At 43.3% G+C, this 12,778-nt stretch overlaps 2 protein-coding genes and 1 pseudogene across 5 annotated transcripts in view; 2 read left to right on the top strand and 1 right to left on the bottom strand.

Annotated features, from left to right (window-relative positions):
* Lbr (lamin B receptor) overlaps positions 1 to 10,819 on the top strand; it is a 26,693-nt gene extending 15,874 nt beyond the window's left edge. Inside the window, exons 7-14 of one of the 2 annotated variants that reach the window (XM_021170200.1) lie at positions 382 to 436; positions 4,408 to 4,599; positions 5,264 to 5,367; positions 6,096 to 6,221; positions 7,091 to 7,259; positions 8,558 to 8,638; positions 8,736 to 8,858; positions 9,103 to 10,819. In XM_021170200.1, coding sequence (XP_021025859.1) covers positions 382 to 436; positions 4,408 to 4,599; positions 5,264 to 5,367; positions 6,096 to 6,221; positions 7,091 to 7,259; positions 8,558 to 8,638; positions 8,736 to 8,858; positions 9,103 to 9,263 — 1,011 coding nt within the window. In that variant the 3' untranslated portion in view covers positions 9,264 to 10,819. The remainder of the gene's footprint in view (positions 1 to 381; positions 437 to 4,407; positions 4,600 to 5,263; positions 5,368 to 6,095; positions 6,222 to 7,090; positions 7,260 to 8,557; positions 8,639 to 8,735; positions 8,859 to 9,102) is intronic. The other variant, XM_029481100.1, reaches the window with a different exon arrangement.
* Positions 10,820 to 11,302: 483 nt separating this feature from the next.
* Positions 11,303 to 12,778, bottom strand: part of Dnah14 (dynein axonemal heavy chain 14) — a 242,827-nt gene continuing 241,351 nt past the window's right edge. For 2 of the 3 annotated variants that reach the window (XM_021185047.2, XM_029480568.1), the window contains 2 exons: positions 11,998 to 12,147; positions 11,303 to 11,647 (listed from right to left, as the gene is read on the bottom strand). In XM_021185047.2, coding sequence (XP_021040706.1) covers positions 11,438 to 11,647; positions 11,998 to 12,147 — 360 coding nt within the window. In that variant the 3' untranslated portion in view covers positions 11,303 to 11,437. Of the gene's footprint in view, positions 11,648 to 11,997; positions 12,148 to 12,778 lie in introns of those variants that run through there. The other variant, XM_029480569.1, reaches the window with a different exon arrangement.
* On the top strand, positions 12,487 to 12,580 carry LOC115032370 (annotated as a pseudogene).

The following is a 12,778-nucleotide window of genomic DNA, read 5'->3' as shown; positions in this document are numbered from 1 at the left end:
TGTTTAAAGTAAATCCCTACATTGGGGTTGTGTCATCAATTACTAGAATATTATTGTGTTTCCTACTTCATTTCTTGGGTATAATAATGAATTTCTATAGTTTGAGAAGTATATATATATATATATATATATATATATATATATATATATATATATATATATCTCAACAATATATATATATATGTGGCACTACACTCACACACCTTTAATCCCAGCATTCTGGATGCAGAGGCTGGTGGGTCTCTTTGAGTTTGAGGCCAGCCTGGACTACAAAATGAGTTCCAGGACAGCCAGGGCTGTTGCACAGAAAACCTGTCTCAAAAAACACAAAGATAATGTCCTTTAATTTTTAAATAAAAATGTAATTTTTTTTCTTTTAAGGTTGCAGAAGGAACACCTCTTGTTGATGGAAGAAGACTCAAGTATAGACTGAATGGTGATTTTCTTAAATACTCAATGGCATAACATTTATAGTTTTTACATTGTGGGAGCTAATTCACTGCGTGTTAAACAGAAGGTTATCTTTTAGTAGTTTGAAGAACTTGTAGATAAGTTAGCTTATTCCAGCTTATGAAAAATGTGTGTAAAATAGAATAGTACTCTTAGTATCTTCTGTTTTCCTTTTACTTTGAGATAAGGCATAACCATGTCACCCAGGCTAGCCTGAGTTCACTTTGTAGTACAGGCTAGCCCTTCTGCTTCAGCTTCCTGAGTTCTGGCATTACAAGTGTGTGCTACTGGCCTGGTTAGTTTTGTTTCCTTTTTCCTTTTAAAGTTTAATTTTTATTTTATATGTGTGAGTGCCTGTCTGCCTGTGTGCGTGTGTGATATAAATTAAATGTATCATATAATTTAATATATTTTAATTATATATATCACGCATGCCTGGTGCCCATGGTAGTCAGAAGAGGGTATTGGGTACTTTGCAGCTGGAGTTACTGATCATTGTGACATCCTGGGAACCCAGCCTGTTTTCCTAGGTTGAGAAGAGCAGACGTTGCCCCACCATATTTTTTTTTGTGTGGTTAAATATTGTTTTAAAATATTTTGCTTGTGTGTGTGTCTGAGTGTATGTTGTGTGTGCATCATGTGTGTGTAGTAGAAGCTGTTAGACACCTGGAACTGGAGTTACAGGTGGTTGTCAGGCACTGTATGGTGCTGGGAACTAAACCTGGGTCCTCTGAAAGAGCAGTGTGTGCTCTTAAATGCTGAGCCATCTCTCCAGTGCCGAGCAAATACTTTTAACGAGAGTGATCTCTCCAGCATGCTTCATTTTCTCACTAGCACATACCGTCTGTCTTAGTCAGGGTTTCTATTCCTGCACAAGCATCATGACCAAGAAGCAAGTTGGGGAGGAAAGGGTTTATTCAGCTTACACTTCCACACTGCTGTTCATCATCAAAGGAAGTCAGGACTGGAACTCAAACATGTCAGGAAGCAGGAGCTGATGCAGAGGCCATGGAGGGATGTTCTTTACTGGCTTGCTTCCCCTGGCTTGCTTAGCCTGCTCTCTCATAGAACCCAAGACTACCAGCCCAGGGATGGCACCACCCACAATGGGCCCTCCCACCCTTGATCACTAATTGAGAAAATGCCTTACAGCTGGATCTTTTGGAGGCACTTCCTCAACTGAAGCTCCTTTCTCTGTGACAACTCCATTCTGTGTCAAGTTGACACAACCAGCCAGTACAGCATCATTCCGCATGTGTCTTAAGGTTTCCCCATAGCAGGCATTCTTGTGGCTCTCTAAAGGCTCCCCTGTTGCTGTATACATCTCAGTCGCTCCCACCTAGGAGCCCGCTGCTCCTGTCCTTGTGAGCCTGGCTGCAGCTGACTGGCCTCTGAGCGCTGTCTCTTGAATGTGTGTCCACTCTTGTCCACCCTTTGCTTGAAAACCTCATCTTTCCCTATGCTTTTCGCACCACGAAGCTGTAGTCAGTATTGCTGCTTCATGAAGGGGAAGATGAAAGGAAAGGTGTGGAACTTGGCTGGAACTGCACAAGCAAGGAGAAAGCTTTGGCTTCTCCCTCGCCTCTTCTGTTTTATTTTCTGACAGTTATGGCTTGCCACATCAGTGTCTTTTCTATTTAGTGGACTTTTCCTGGTGGGCTCTAGTTTTGTGGGCTAGCTTGTGTTTAGTACACACTTGGCACTAGGGAGCAGGGAAGGCAGCTTGGAGCTTGGGTAAGAGCCTGAGTGTCTTGATCGTCAGCACATGTGCACCTTTACCTTCTGAAGACTGAGAAAGCGCCACTCATGCGACTTTAGGACTCTGTGGTCGTCCTTCACAGATTGTCCATTTTACTAAACTGGGTAGAGTGACGCCATTTATTTCTAGAATTTTATGAAAGATGCTCTTCAACTTATGATTGTGCTTATGTTCACATAAGTCCATCTTATGTTGGCCATACCTTAGGTTGAAAATGTATTTTCTGCAGCTGACCTGCCAGTGTCCTGGCTTAGCAGCACTGTAGAGTTGTAGATCAACTGTGATCTGTTGGTGACCGTTGAGATCATTGCACTGCCCAGCCCTGGGAGAGGACATTGTATGTTGCTAGGCTGAGTCCACATTTGAGTATGGTGCTGGATGTGTCTAGCTTCTGTATGTGTATGATGCAATGCCAGACTCCCTAAGGTGAACCACTGGAAGCCAGGAAAGGTCTGAGTAAATTTTAATGTTTGGCTTCCATCTTATTTCCTAGTTTGGGTGGTTGTTCATGGGCTTAGCCAGCACTTTTAACTGAAATCACTCTGCAGGCTGCCAGCCGGGAAGCAGAAATGTTTTCGGGGCTACCTGCCTTCAGGTGCCGAGCTGCATGCCATCCTAGCCGGCCGTGTACCTGCCTGGAACCATGCTTGCTCGTGCCGGACATCTTTCTGTTTTTGCCCAGCTCCTCGCTAACGGAAGCTGCCTGTCTCATAATCTTTGGCATGCCATGGCTCTTGCTGGCTCTGCTGGCCCGCTACAGGCTGTCTGCTCACAGTTCTGCTCTTGCTGTGGAGGGCGTTGAGGCCAAGCCCTGCGCCTGGGCCCTTGGTACTTGCGTAAAGACTTCTCTGTTGGTCTGTGCTTCTAGTGTCATTCTATTTCCTGTTATGGGATTTTACCACTAAGGAAGTTCCTAAGACATGCTGAGTGATTATCCTGCAGTCTGTGGAGTGAACACAGTTGTACACTTCACACATTTTATAAGGGTTAAATTATTCTTTGGAGTAAACTTGGTAGGTAGCAAACATGGCTTTACAAAGCAAACTTGTGGTGATCCTCTTTTATCAGGGGTTAGAAATCCTCTCACTAATGACCATGACTTGTTTGACTGTTAATTGAAATATAATTTTATGACTTCATATGGAACATACCTAAGCACTTCAGCTCTTGTAAGAAAAATGATTTCTTTAGCCAAAAGGTGAAGTTGTGCACTCCCTGCCCCCAGATTGGGCAGGCAGCAGCCGTAGACTGGCTTGTGGCCTGTGGCTTGTCTCCTGGGGCTTTTAGTCTGCTGGCTGCCTGTGCATCAGAGTGGAGCCTAGTGAGCCATGTGCTGGGGTTACAAGTGTGAGTGAGCACACTTGGTTTCCCCAGGTTTTATTATAGCCTCTACTGTGAAGGTACAGCAGCCTTTTTTTCCCCAAAAGATTTATTATTATATCTAAGTACACTGTAGCTGTCTTCAGACGCACCAGAAGAGAAGGTTAGGTCTCATTATGGGTGGTTGTGAGCCACCATGTGGTTGCTGGGATTTGAACTCAGGACCTTCAGAAGAGCAGTCGGTGCTCTTAACCACTGAGCTATCTCTCCAGCCCGAGGGTACAGCATCTTAATATTCATTTTCTATGTGGCAGAATGTGACTAGAATATTTTTATACCATTACCAACTCGTGAGTTCCAACATAAATATTTATAACTGTATATCTTAGGATTATTCTCCTGTGAGGTAGTGGCATTAGACTTGAAAATGTATTCTTGTACATCTCTTTTGGGAGCTACTTATTTGACTTTGGACTCTGAACGTTGGAGTAGTGAGTGCATTTTGAGATTCTTTTCAGTTTAACAGTGAGTTTGAGCTTGGCTTTAATTAACAGTGGGTAAGGATGGTTCATATTGCCAAATAATGTTAGCATTCTTAAAAGACAGTACAAGAGCTGTGGTATTTACAATGAAGATTGTACCTTAAGGACATTGCTTATCTGCATATAGATGAAAATAATCTGGATAATGAAATTAAGATTTAATCAGAAAAACACTGTGTTGGCTGGTAGCTCCTGTGTGTTTGGGGAAGGGGGGGTCTTTTTGAGCCCGGGAATTTAAGGCCAGCTTGGGCAACCTAGTGTGACTTGTCTCAGAAAACCCCCAAATGTAGCCCCAGGATGAGTGATGTTAATTAACTCTGTTCTCCCTCTTTAAAGGATTGTATGCCTTCATTCTGACATCTGCAGCCCTGGGAGCAGCTGTCTTCTGGGGTGTCGAGCTGTGCTACCTGTACACTCACTTCTTGCAGTTGGCACTGGCAGCTACTGGGTTCTCTGTGGTCCTGAGTGTTTACCTCTATGCACGCTCTCTGCGAGCCCCGAGGGAGGAGCTGTCACCAGCCAGTTCCGGTGAGCAGTTCCATCAAGGGTTACATGGCTGTGTCCAGAGCCCTGGCAGCCATGACTACTCATAGAGATTGGCTTTTGTCTAGTTTAATTTTGGGAAATAAAGAGACATAGAAAACAAGTGAAGAAAAAAATTGAAGGCAGAATTTAAGTTTTTTTCTCATGCTTTTCTATTTAGTTCTCATTAATTCTAAGTATGTGACTAAAATCCTTCAGCAGCTCTGACTCTCTGCCTGTTTACTTTTGTCAAGTAGTAAATTCCTTCAAAACAAAACAAAACAAAAAAACAGGCTGCAAGTTATTTGGTTCTGACCTAAGATACTTTTTTTAAAGTTTCCCATGGACTGGGTGTGGAGGCCCATACCTTTAATCTGAGCACTTGTCAGGCAGATGCAGGAGGATTTCTATGAGTTTGAGGCCCTCCTGATCCAAATAAAGTTCCAGGCCAGCCAGGACTACATAATGAGACCTCGTCTCAAAAATAAAACAAAAGGTCGTATGTTTAAAAATAAACCTGTAGTTTCCTTAGAGGCGAAGTGAGCTCTCAAGATCAGTGGCGGCCCTGGCTTCCCAGTTCTGTCCTTAGCTTCTCCTCTGCAGTCCGTCTCCTCAGGGAGCAGAGGCCTGAGGTCAGCACCTTGTGAGGTAAATACTTTCTCCTTCCCAGGAAATGCTGTCTACGACTTCTTCATTGGCCGAGAGTTAAACCCGAGACTTGGTGCTTTCGATCTCAAGTTCTTTTGTGAGTTGCGCCCTGGATTGATTGGATGGGTATGTCTTTTTTTTTTTTTTTTTTTAAATAATTTCAATGGTATGACTTCATCTTGTATTTAGAAGGAAATGTAGGCAATTTTTAAAGATTATAGTTTTATCTAATTGTGTCTTAACACAAAATATTTTCTTACTATATATATATATATATATATTTAAGAGAACTTGTTACGGATTGTTAAACATCACAGATTTTTTTTTTCAATTTTTATTACATATATTTAGGAAGTGATAGTGAAGGTGGAGTAATGTAAAAATGAGTTCTTTTCCCTTTTCAGTAAAGCCTTATTTGACCCAGTTTCAGACTTGGAGGACAATTACAGACATGGAAGCAAGACTCCCAATTTCTTTCTCCAGATCCCTGTACTAACAGCAGGCTCAGTCACAGTCCAGGCACGGGCAGGGTTACTGAGGAGATCCGTAACCTTTTTGGGCTTCATTGGTGCTTAACTATTGCTCCATTCTTTCATCTTGGTCTCCTCTCACTGTGCTGGTTCCTTAGGCTCTTGTGACGGTGTCACTGTTTTGAAGAGCACAGTTCGTAAGAGCATCATTGCGTTGTTCTCTTGATCAGAGACCCCATGTGTTGTCAGGAAGCGCAGACAGGGGACACGTCAGGGTTGAGGCGTCTTGTTCTCTGGTGGCCCTGGCGGTGTGCACTGGGGGTCTCAGCTCTGCTTGTCCTTGCCAGTGCCTTTGAGGCGGTGTCTTCTTGCCTCTCTTCCCAGGTGGTTATTAACTTGGTGATGCTCTTGATGGAAATGAAAATTCAGGAGCGAGCTGCTCCGTCCTTGGCAATGATCTTGGTTAACAGTTTCCAGCTCTTATATGTGGTGGACGCTCTCTGGAATGAGGTAATTTGTTGGATTTTCAAGGTTATGTGTGCGTGTGTGTGTATTTTTTTTTTTTTTTTGAGGTCCTAGTAGTCCATGCTGGTTTGAACTTGTGATCTTCCCACCTTGGCCTCCCACACTGGGATTATAGGAATGTATTCTATACCTGCACAAGATAGTTAATTTTAAAAAGAGATGAATTCTTGGAGGCCATGAAGTCAAGCAGTTTTTTGAGAGTTGATGAGTGAGGTTTTCCTCTGGGGAGCTCTCGAGTTGCTTATATACAGAATTAGGACAGTTATAGCTTGCTTCTTCTGTACCTTGTGTTGATAAAGATGAGGTCGTTCAAAGGGCCTGCACGTGAACACTGGTGGCTGTGTCGACAGCTCTATTCGGAAATGACTTTCTAAGCAGTTAACATCATTCTGACTGAGGTCTAGGGTGTGAGCCTTAGGGCTTGGATCCGTGAGCTCTGACTCTCATCTTGCCTAGTGTGATCTGGGCAGGAACGCTTGAGAGCTGGTTCTCCCCACAGATACTTTTTGAACCATTACTTTTTGCTAGGGACTGTAGCATGGACATCTGAAAAATGAGAGACTTACAATGCAGGGGAGATTGTAGGATGAGAAGAGCTGTTCAGGGAAGGGACTGAAGCTGGGGGTGGAGGAAGGCGAGGTCAGGGAAGTCCTGGGCAAAGGCCTAAGAGGGTTTTAGACATCTGTTACAGCAACTTTTGTGGGAGGAGACAGGAGGGGTGGGATACGGTGACGTAAGCCAGAGCAACTGGACCTGCCTTTCAATATTTTGGTGTGCCTTCACTTAATATACTTGACCATAAACTAGTACTTTAAACATAAGATGGTTTTCTTTCTTCCCACCTGTCATTTTAGGAAGCACTTCTGACCTCCATGGACATCATGCACGACGGCTTTGGCTTCATGCTGGCCTTTGGGGATTTAGTGTGGGTTCCATTTACCTACAGCCTCCAGGCCTTTTACCTGGTCAGCCATCCCCATGACTTGTCCTGGCCATTGGCTTCTGTCATCATTGCTCTGAAATGTGAGTGCTAGTCTTAGCCTCTATTCAGTCCGAGGCACTGTGTTTGCTGTTTTCTGGTTGGTGTCTGTAGCATGCCATCTTACTTGATCACAGACTTGAAATAATTTATGATGGATAAGTGCTGAAAAAATTCTCAAGTTTGCAAAGAGAGGGAATACATGCTAGCTCTCCACTAGTTCTTACAACAGAACATCTTTTTTTTTTTTTTGGTTTTTTGAGACAGGGTTTCTCTGTGTAGCCCTGGCTGTCCTGGAACTCACTTTGTAGACCAGACTGGCCTCGAACTCAGAAATCTGCTTGCCTGCTTGCCTCTGCCTCCTAAGTGCTGGGAGGATGGCTCAAAGGCATGAGCCACCACCGCCCAGCTGAACATCTTACTTTTATTGTTAAGTAATTTAACTTAAAATGAATTCCTCTAGGAATAATTTCTGTCAGATGCCTGCGTTTTTAAAAGAGATCTTAAAAATAAAATTGGTCTTTATACAGCTTTTGGTCTCACTGTCGAAACAATAGCAGGGAGTGTGGCCTGAGTAGCTCAGGCAATGCATTGAAGGCCTCTGTGCGGGAGAGGGAGCCAGTCCTCTGGGGAGTGGTTCGTACAGGGTTGGAGACAGGCTGAATGAGACAGCAGCACATGTGAAGGGTGGACAGGGGCAGAGAGACAGGTTCGGCTTGGCTGCTGTGAGTTCTGCCAGTTGAGATGGTTTCCCGTTATTTCTTTGTTGTTTAAGTAATCTTCCAGAGCCTCCTGGGTGGGAAAAGGACCATTGAGCGTCAAGTAGAGCTAGGTTATGACATTGATGCTAGGTTATGACATTGCCTGTAATGGAAGAGGAACTCTAAACACGGGTTAAAGGAAGCTGTAGTTTCTCCATTGGTTTGATTATTCATGTCAGTGGCCCTGAGTTACCCAGCACAGTCTGCATCTATCTGAAAGAGACGTTGCAGTGGAGATTGCGTATTTCTTGCTATTCAGACCTTGTCATAGTAGTTCCATCTTAGAGCCTGTTGAAATTTGAATACATCTCCCAAGTGGCGGGGGAGGGGGTACGGACCCTGAAGTGCCAACACTGTTTTCTGACTCGGCTGGTATTTTACTGAGGAAATATGCCTCTGGCTGAAGGTCTCAGACTAGCAGATAAGGTAGCCTGTAGTCACTGTCACTTGTTGCTGTCTCAGACACTGTTCTTTGTGGGCATGACTGGCAGTGTTTGCCTTCAAGATGGATGATGACAAGTGAGATTTTAGATGCTAGATGACATCTAAATTACTAACAGGAAAATATTTTAAAATTGCAGTGTGTGGATATGTAATCTTCCGTTGTGCGAACTCTCAGAAAAATGCCTTCCGGAAGAATCCCACTGATCCAAAGCTTGCACGTAAGGACTGACTTTTAGTTTGTTGATTTAGATTTATTATGTGTAGATTTTTATGCCTTTCTTAGAAGTCATTAAAATAGGTTTTGTTTTTATATAGATTTGAAGACCATTCATACTTCCACGGGGAAAAGTCTGCTTGTTTCCGGATGGTGGGGCTTTGTTCGCCATCCCAATTACTTGGGTGACCTCATCATGGCTCTGGCGTGGTCCCTCCCATGTGGTAAGCAACTCAGTGTTAATATGACTTTCCCTGGACAGAGAATGTCATTGGTCGGACTTGTAGGCAGCTCCGGGCTCTACTCTCTTGGTGTCTAACGGGTGTTGCCTACCTTCTGAGCGGGTTGGGGGTGTTCTGAGATAGGTTTTCTAAGGAGACTGTAATGAACGTTTGGTTTGTGTCTGGCGTAGCTTGGCTTTCAGTGGGTAAGGGAAATGGGACTCACCGAGCCACTGGTTCCCTGCAGGCTTCAACCACCTCCTGCCCTACTTCTACATCATCTACTTCACCGCCTTGCTTATCCATCGAGAGGCCCGGGATGAACACCAGTGCAGGAGGAAGTACGGCCTGGCCTGGGAGAAGTACTGCCAGCGAGTGCCCTACCGCATATTCCCCTACATTTACTGACCTGTGCTGCTTGCCTGGCAGCTCAGACCTCTCCCAGAAACAAGGGAAAGTCCAAATGAACTAATGTGATGCACTGACAGGATCTCTAGGTTTGTTTTTGAGTCAGGACTATAGAGCCAAATAGTACATCTTTTAATGTAGTTAAATTTATTCTTATGGCAGTTAATATAAGGGGAATTACAAAGATGGTAAAATTTGCTTATTAATAGGAAAATTTTAATCCCTAAAAATCTTAACTTTTATTTTTTGTTGGGTTTTTTTCAATTTTTTTTTTCTTTTTGCCATTTGATTTTTCTTAATTGAAAACTCTTATTAAAGTACATCTACGTTTCATTGTGCTTAGAACAAAATTCTCTTTAAGCCAGTTTATTAGTCTATAAATCAAGCAAAACCCAGCCCAATATTGGTGGTATATCTGAAGAATAAGGGCAGGTTACTTGCAGGACCTGTTTAAAGGACCATTCATAGCAGTGACTTCACCTCAGCCTTCAAAAGTGCATTTGGAAATATAAACACATAGACGACTTTTATGTAATATATGGTGACTTTTGATTTTNCTGTACAGTTTTTGAATGTGAGATAATTGTCAGAAACTAAGTAGTTTTTTAACAGAATATTTTCAGTGTTTTAAATTAAGTTTTGTAAAGTAATTACAATTCATTTAAAATTAAAACATAGGAAAGTTATTTTTCTTTATCCAAAGTTTGTGAATTTGGCTTTGCTACCTCAATTTGCAGGTGTGTGTTTGCCTTTATAAAATGTTGCAAATAGAAAAAAAAATATTTTTTGAGTAACGGCGCTATTTAAACATTTTTATACACATTGGTGTTGGAAAAATTGCCATTTTAGGCTACTATTTTTATATATTTTTTGACTTAAAATTCAACAGTGTTTTTGCTACTGTTTAGCTAATACAGTTTATATTAATTTGTATCCTTTATGTTTTTAGAACTCTCTAGAAAGGAGTTCTACCTGATACAACTTTAAGTTTTCTCTCTCAGTTTAATAGATGTGTATAAGCTGTTTGTAGCCTTCAGTGCTAGTGAGGTTGGATAGTTTTCCAGTCACTGTCCCGGAGCAGGACAAGTGGCAAGTTCACTAGACTTTTTGTATTCAAAGCTACATTGTCCCCAGAGTAAACATAAGGATGCAGTACATATAGTGTGTACATTTGGGTTTCTATTACACATATCACATGTGAGCTAGATGCAAATGTTCAGATCCTCCTGCTCTGTAGCTTAGTGTTAAGTGGCTGTGCCCGTCTGATCTTGCCGTGCTACTCTCTGCACTCTGTCATCCTTTCCTGTTTCACTAGTCCTAAGGTGTTCAGCAGGTGGTTTTCTATCATGCTTTCTACTGGAATCAACATGGTGTGTTTTAATAAGCTTACAAGGAAACAACTTTGGGTTCTTTGCCTGGTTCTGAAAGGGCGGGCAGTGTCACAGTATCTGGATATTAGGTGCAAGTTGTTTTTAATTTGATGTTTGGCAAGCTTTGTAATAAAATTTTGGTTGGAAACAAAAAGTTGAAAATAAAGAGTTGCTGTTAGAGCCTCATTTCTTTGCCACAGCTTTGGGATTACCGACAGCAAGATGGCCAACTCTCTGTTTTGCCATACCACTCCCCCCCCCCCCCTTTTTTTTTTTTTTAATTTTTGTTTTTTTTTTTTTTTTTTTTTTTTTTTTTTTCCTTCCCTTCCTTGGCCCCCCCCCCCCCCCTTTTTTCCTTTTTTGAGTCTTTCGGAACTGTAGGAACCCAGGGACTGACTTAGCAAAGCAAAGACTCTAGGGCCTGACTCAGTGGTGGCTCACCCCTGTAATCGCAGCAGGCCAAGAGGGTGGGTCAGGAGGATCTCCATGTGTTTGAGGCCATCCTGGGCTGGAGAGGAGACCTGAAACTGGTCGTGTTTACTATTTGCTGTTTAAGAACACCAAGTGCTTAAAAAACTGTTATAGGCTCTGTAACATTTTGAAGCAAATGTATATGCATAGTAGAAGCTTCCGTGTTCCATGACAGGCTGCACAGCCACTGCTTGCCTGTTGAAGTCTCCCACACCTCCCGCCAGGTTTGGCTAGGCACATGCTGTTCCAGGGATGCTCCCTGCATGTGACGGTCCTCATGCATGGACGTGGAGGAAGAGCCCAGGCTTAGATGGGTTTGCTCTGGGTGTTTATTCACTCATTCTTCTCACACAGCAGTGCAACCTGCATGGTGATCCAGTGGCTAGGAGGTTTCTTCGTGGGTAAGTGCACTGAGGTCAGCACGGTTGTTGGTAAGCCAATCATGTTTCTTGACCTCTCGGGCGTGTAGTAGACTGGGCACTCAAAAGTGTGCAGTTCTGAGGCTGTCTGGTCAGAATCCTGGGAGGCCGGGGGTTCAGTAATCTATAAACAAAGATTCCTAGTCAGTTCACGGTTAAAACCGATGGACCACATTTTCTGTGAGTAGACGACAGTATTTATGTTTACGTGACGGTATTTATGTCTTTGCACGGAACCTGTCTAATGATAGGGTAGTTGCGTGTTGAAATTGTGTCTAGAGAAGTTAAAGTAGTGATAGCGTGATAACTTGATGTACCTGAGAGGCAACACTGGACATCAGGTTTAGCCTGTTGTTAGGTCTTGGACAGTATTGCACTGTTTTGTCTAACGCACATTATTACATTTCCCTCATGAAATCACAGGTAATGAGAATTCACAAGTTTGGCTTTTCCTGACCAAGTCTGGTGATTTACCTTTGTTGGCAAAAAGAGCATGTCCGGAAATTCACAGCATAGCTGACTGGGCAGCGAGTCTTCCAGCACTTCCTGTTCAGGGTCCCATCGCGCCCCCTCCATGAATAAACCAAAAATGTAAACTCCTTTGGGAGAGTGGTCCTGGTGTTGCTGATGAGAGAGGGGAAGGGTCAGGGGGCTTATTTCACAAGTCACAACGAGCCTCGGCTGAGGTTGCCTCCTGACCCCTGCTGTCCACTATGCTGCAGCCCAGCGTATGCTGCTGCCCTGAATGCGTAGGGTAAACCAGACTAGATTTCTAAGGTTTCTTAGAAGGAGAATGCAACTGTGACAGGAGTCAGCAGGTTGTGCTCAAACCTGCCTGCTTCTCCTACAGGGCTCCCTCACTTGGGAAAGATTTGGGAATTGAAAGCAGGCAGGGAACAATTCTGTAGCACATCATTGATACAGGAAAACTAAGGCTTTAACTTGGAATAAGAGTTTGGGTTTGTGCTCGCTTCAGCAGCACATGTACCAAAAGAGAAGATTAGCATGACCCCTGCGCAAGGATGACACGCAAATTCGTGAAGCGTTCCATATTTTTTTCAGAGACAAAGTTTGGAGCTGAGACAAAAGGATGGGCCATCCAGAGACTCCCACCTGGGGATCCATCCCAAAATCAGCCACCAAACGCAGACATTATAGCATATGCCAGCAAGATTTTGCTGAAGGGACCCTGATATAGCTGTCTCTTGTGAGGCTATGCCGGGGCCTAGCAAATACAGAAGTGGATGCTCACAGT

Source organism: Mus caroli, chromosome 1, assembly GCF_900094665.2.
Source record: "Mus caroli chromosome 1, CAROLI_EIJ_v1.1, whole genome shotgun sequence".
Taxonomy (NCBI): Eukaryota; Metazoa; Chordata; class Mammalia; order Rodentia; family Muridae; genus Mus; species Mus caroli.
Note: the sequence above shows the minus strand (reverse complement) of the source record. Positions and strands in the feature narration are given on the sequence as shown.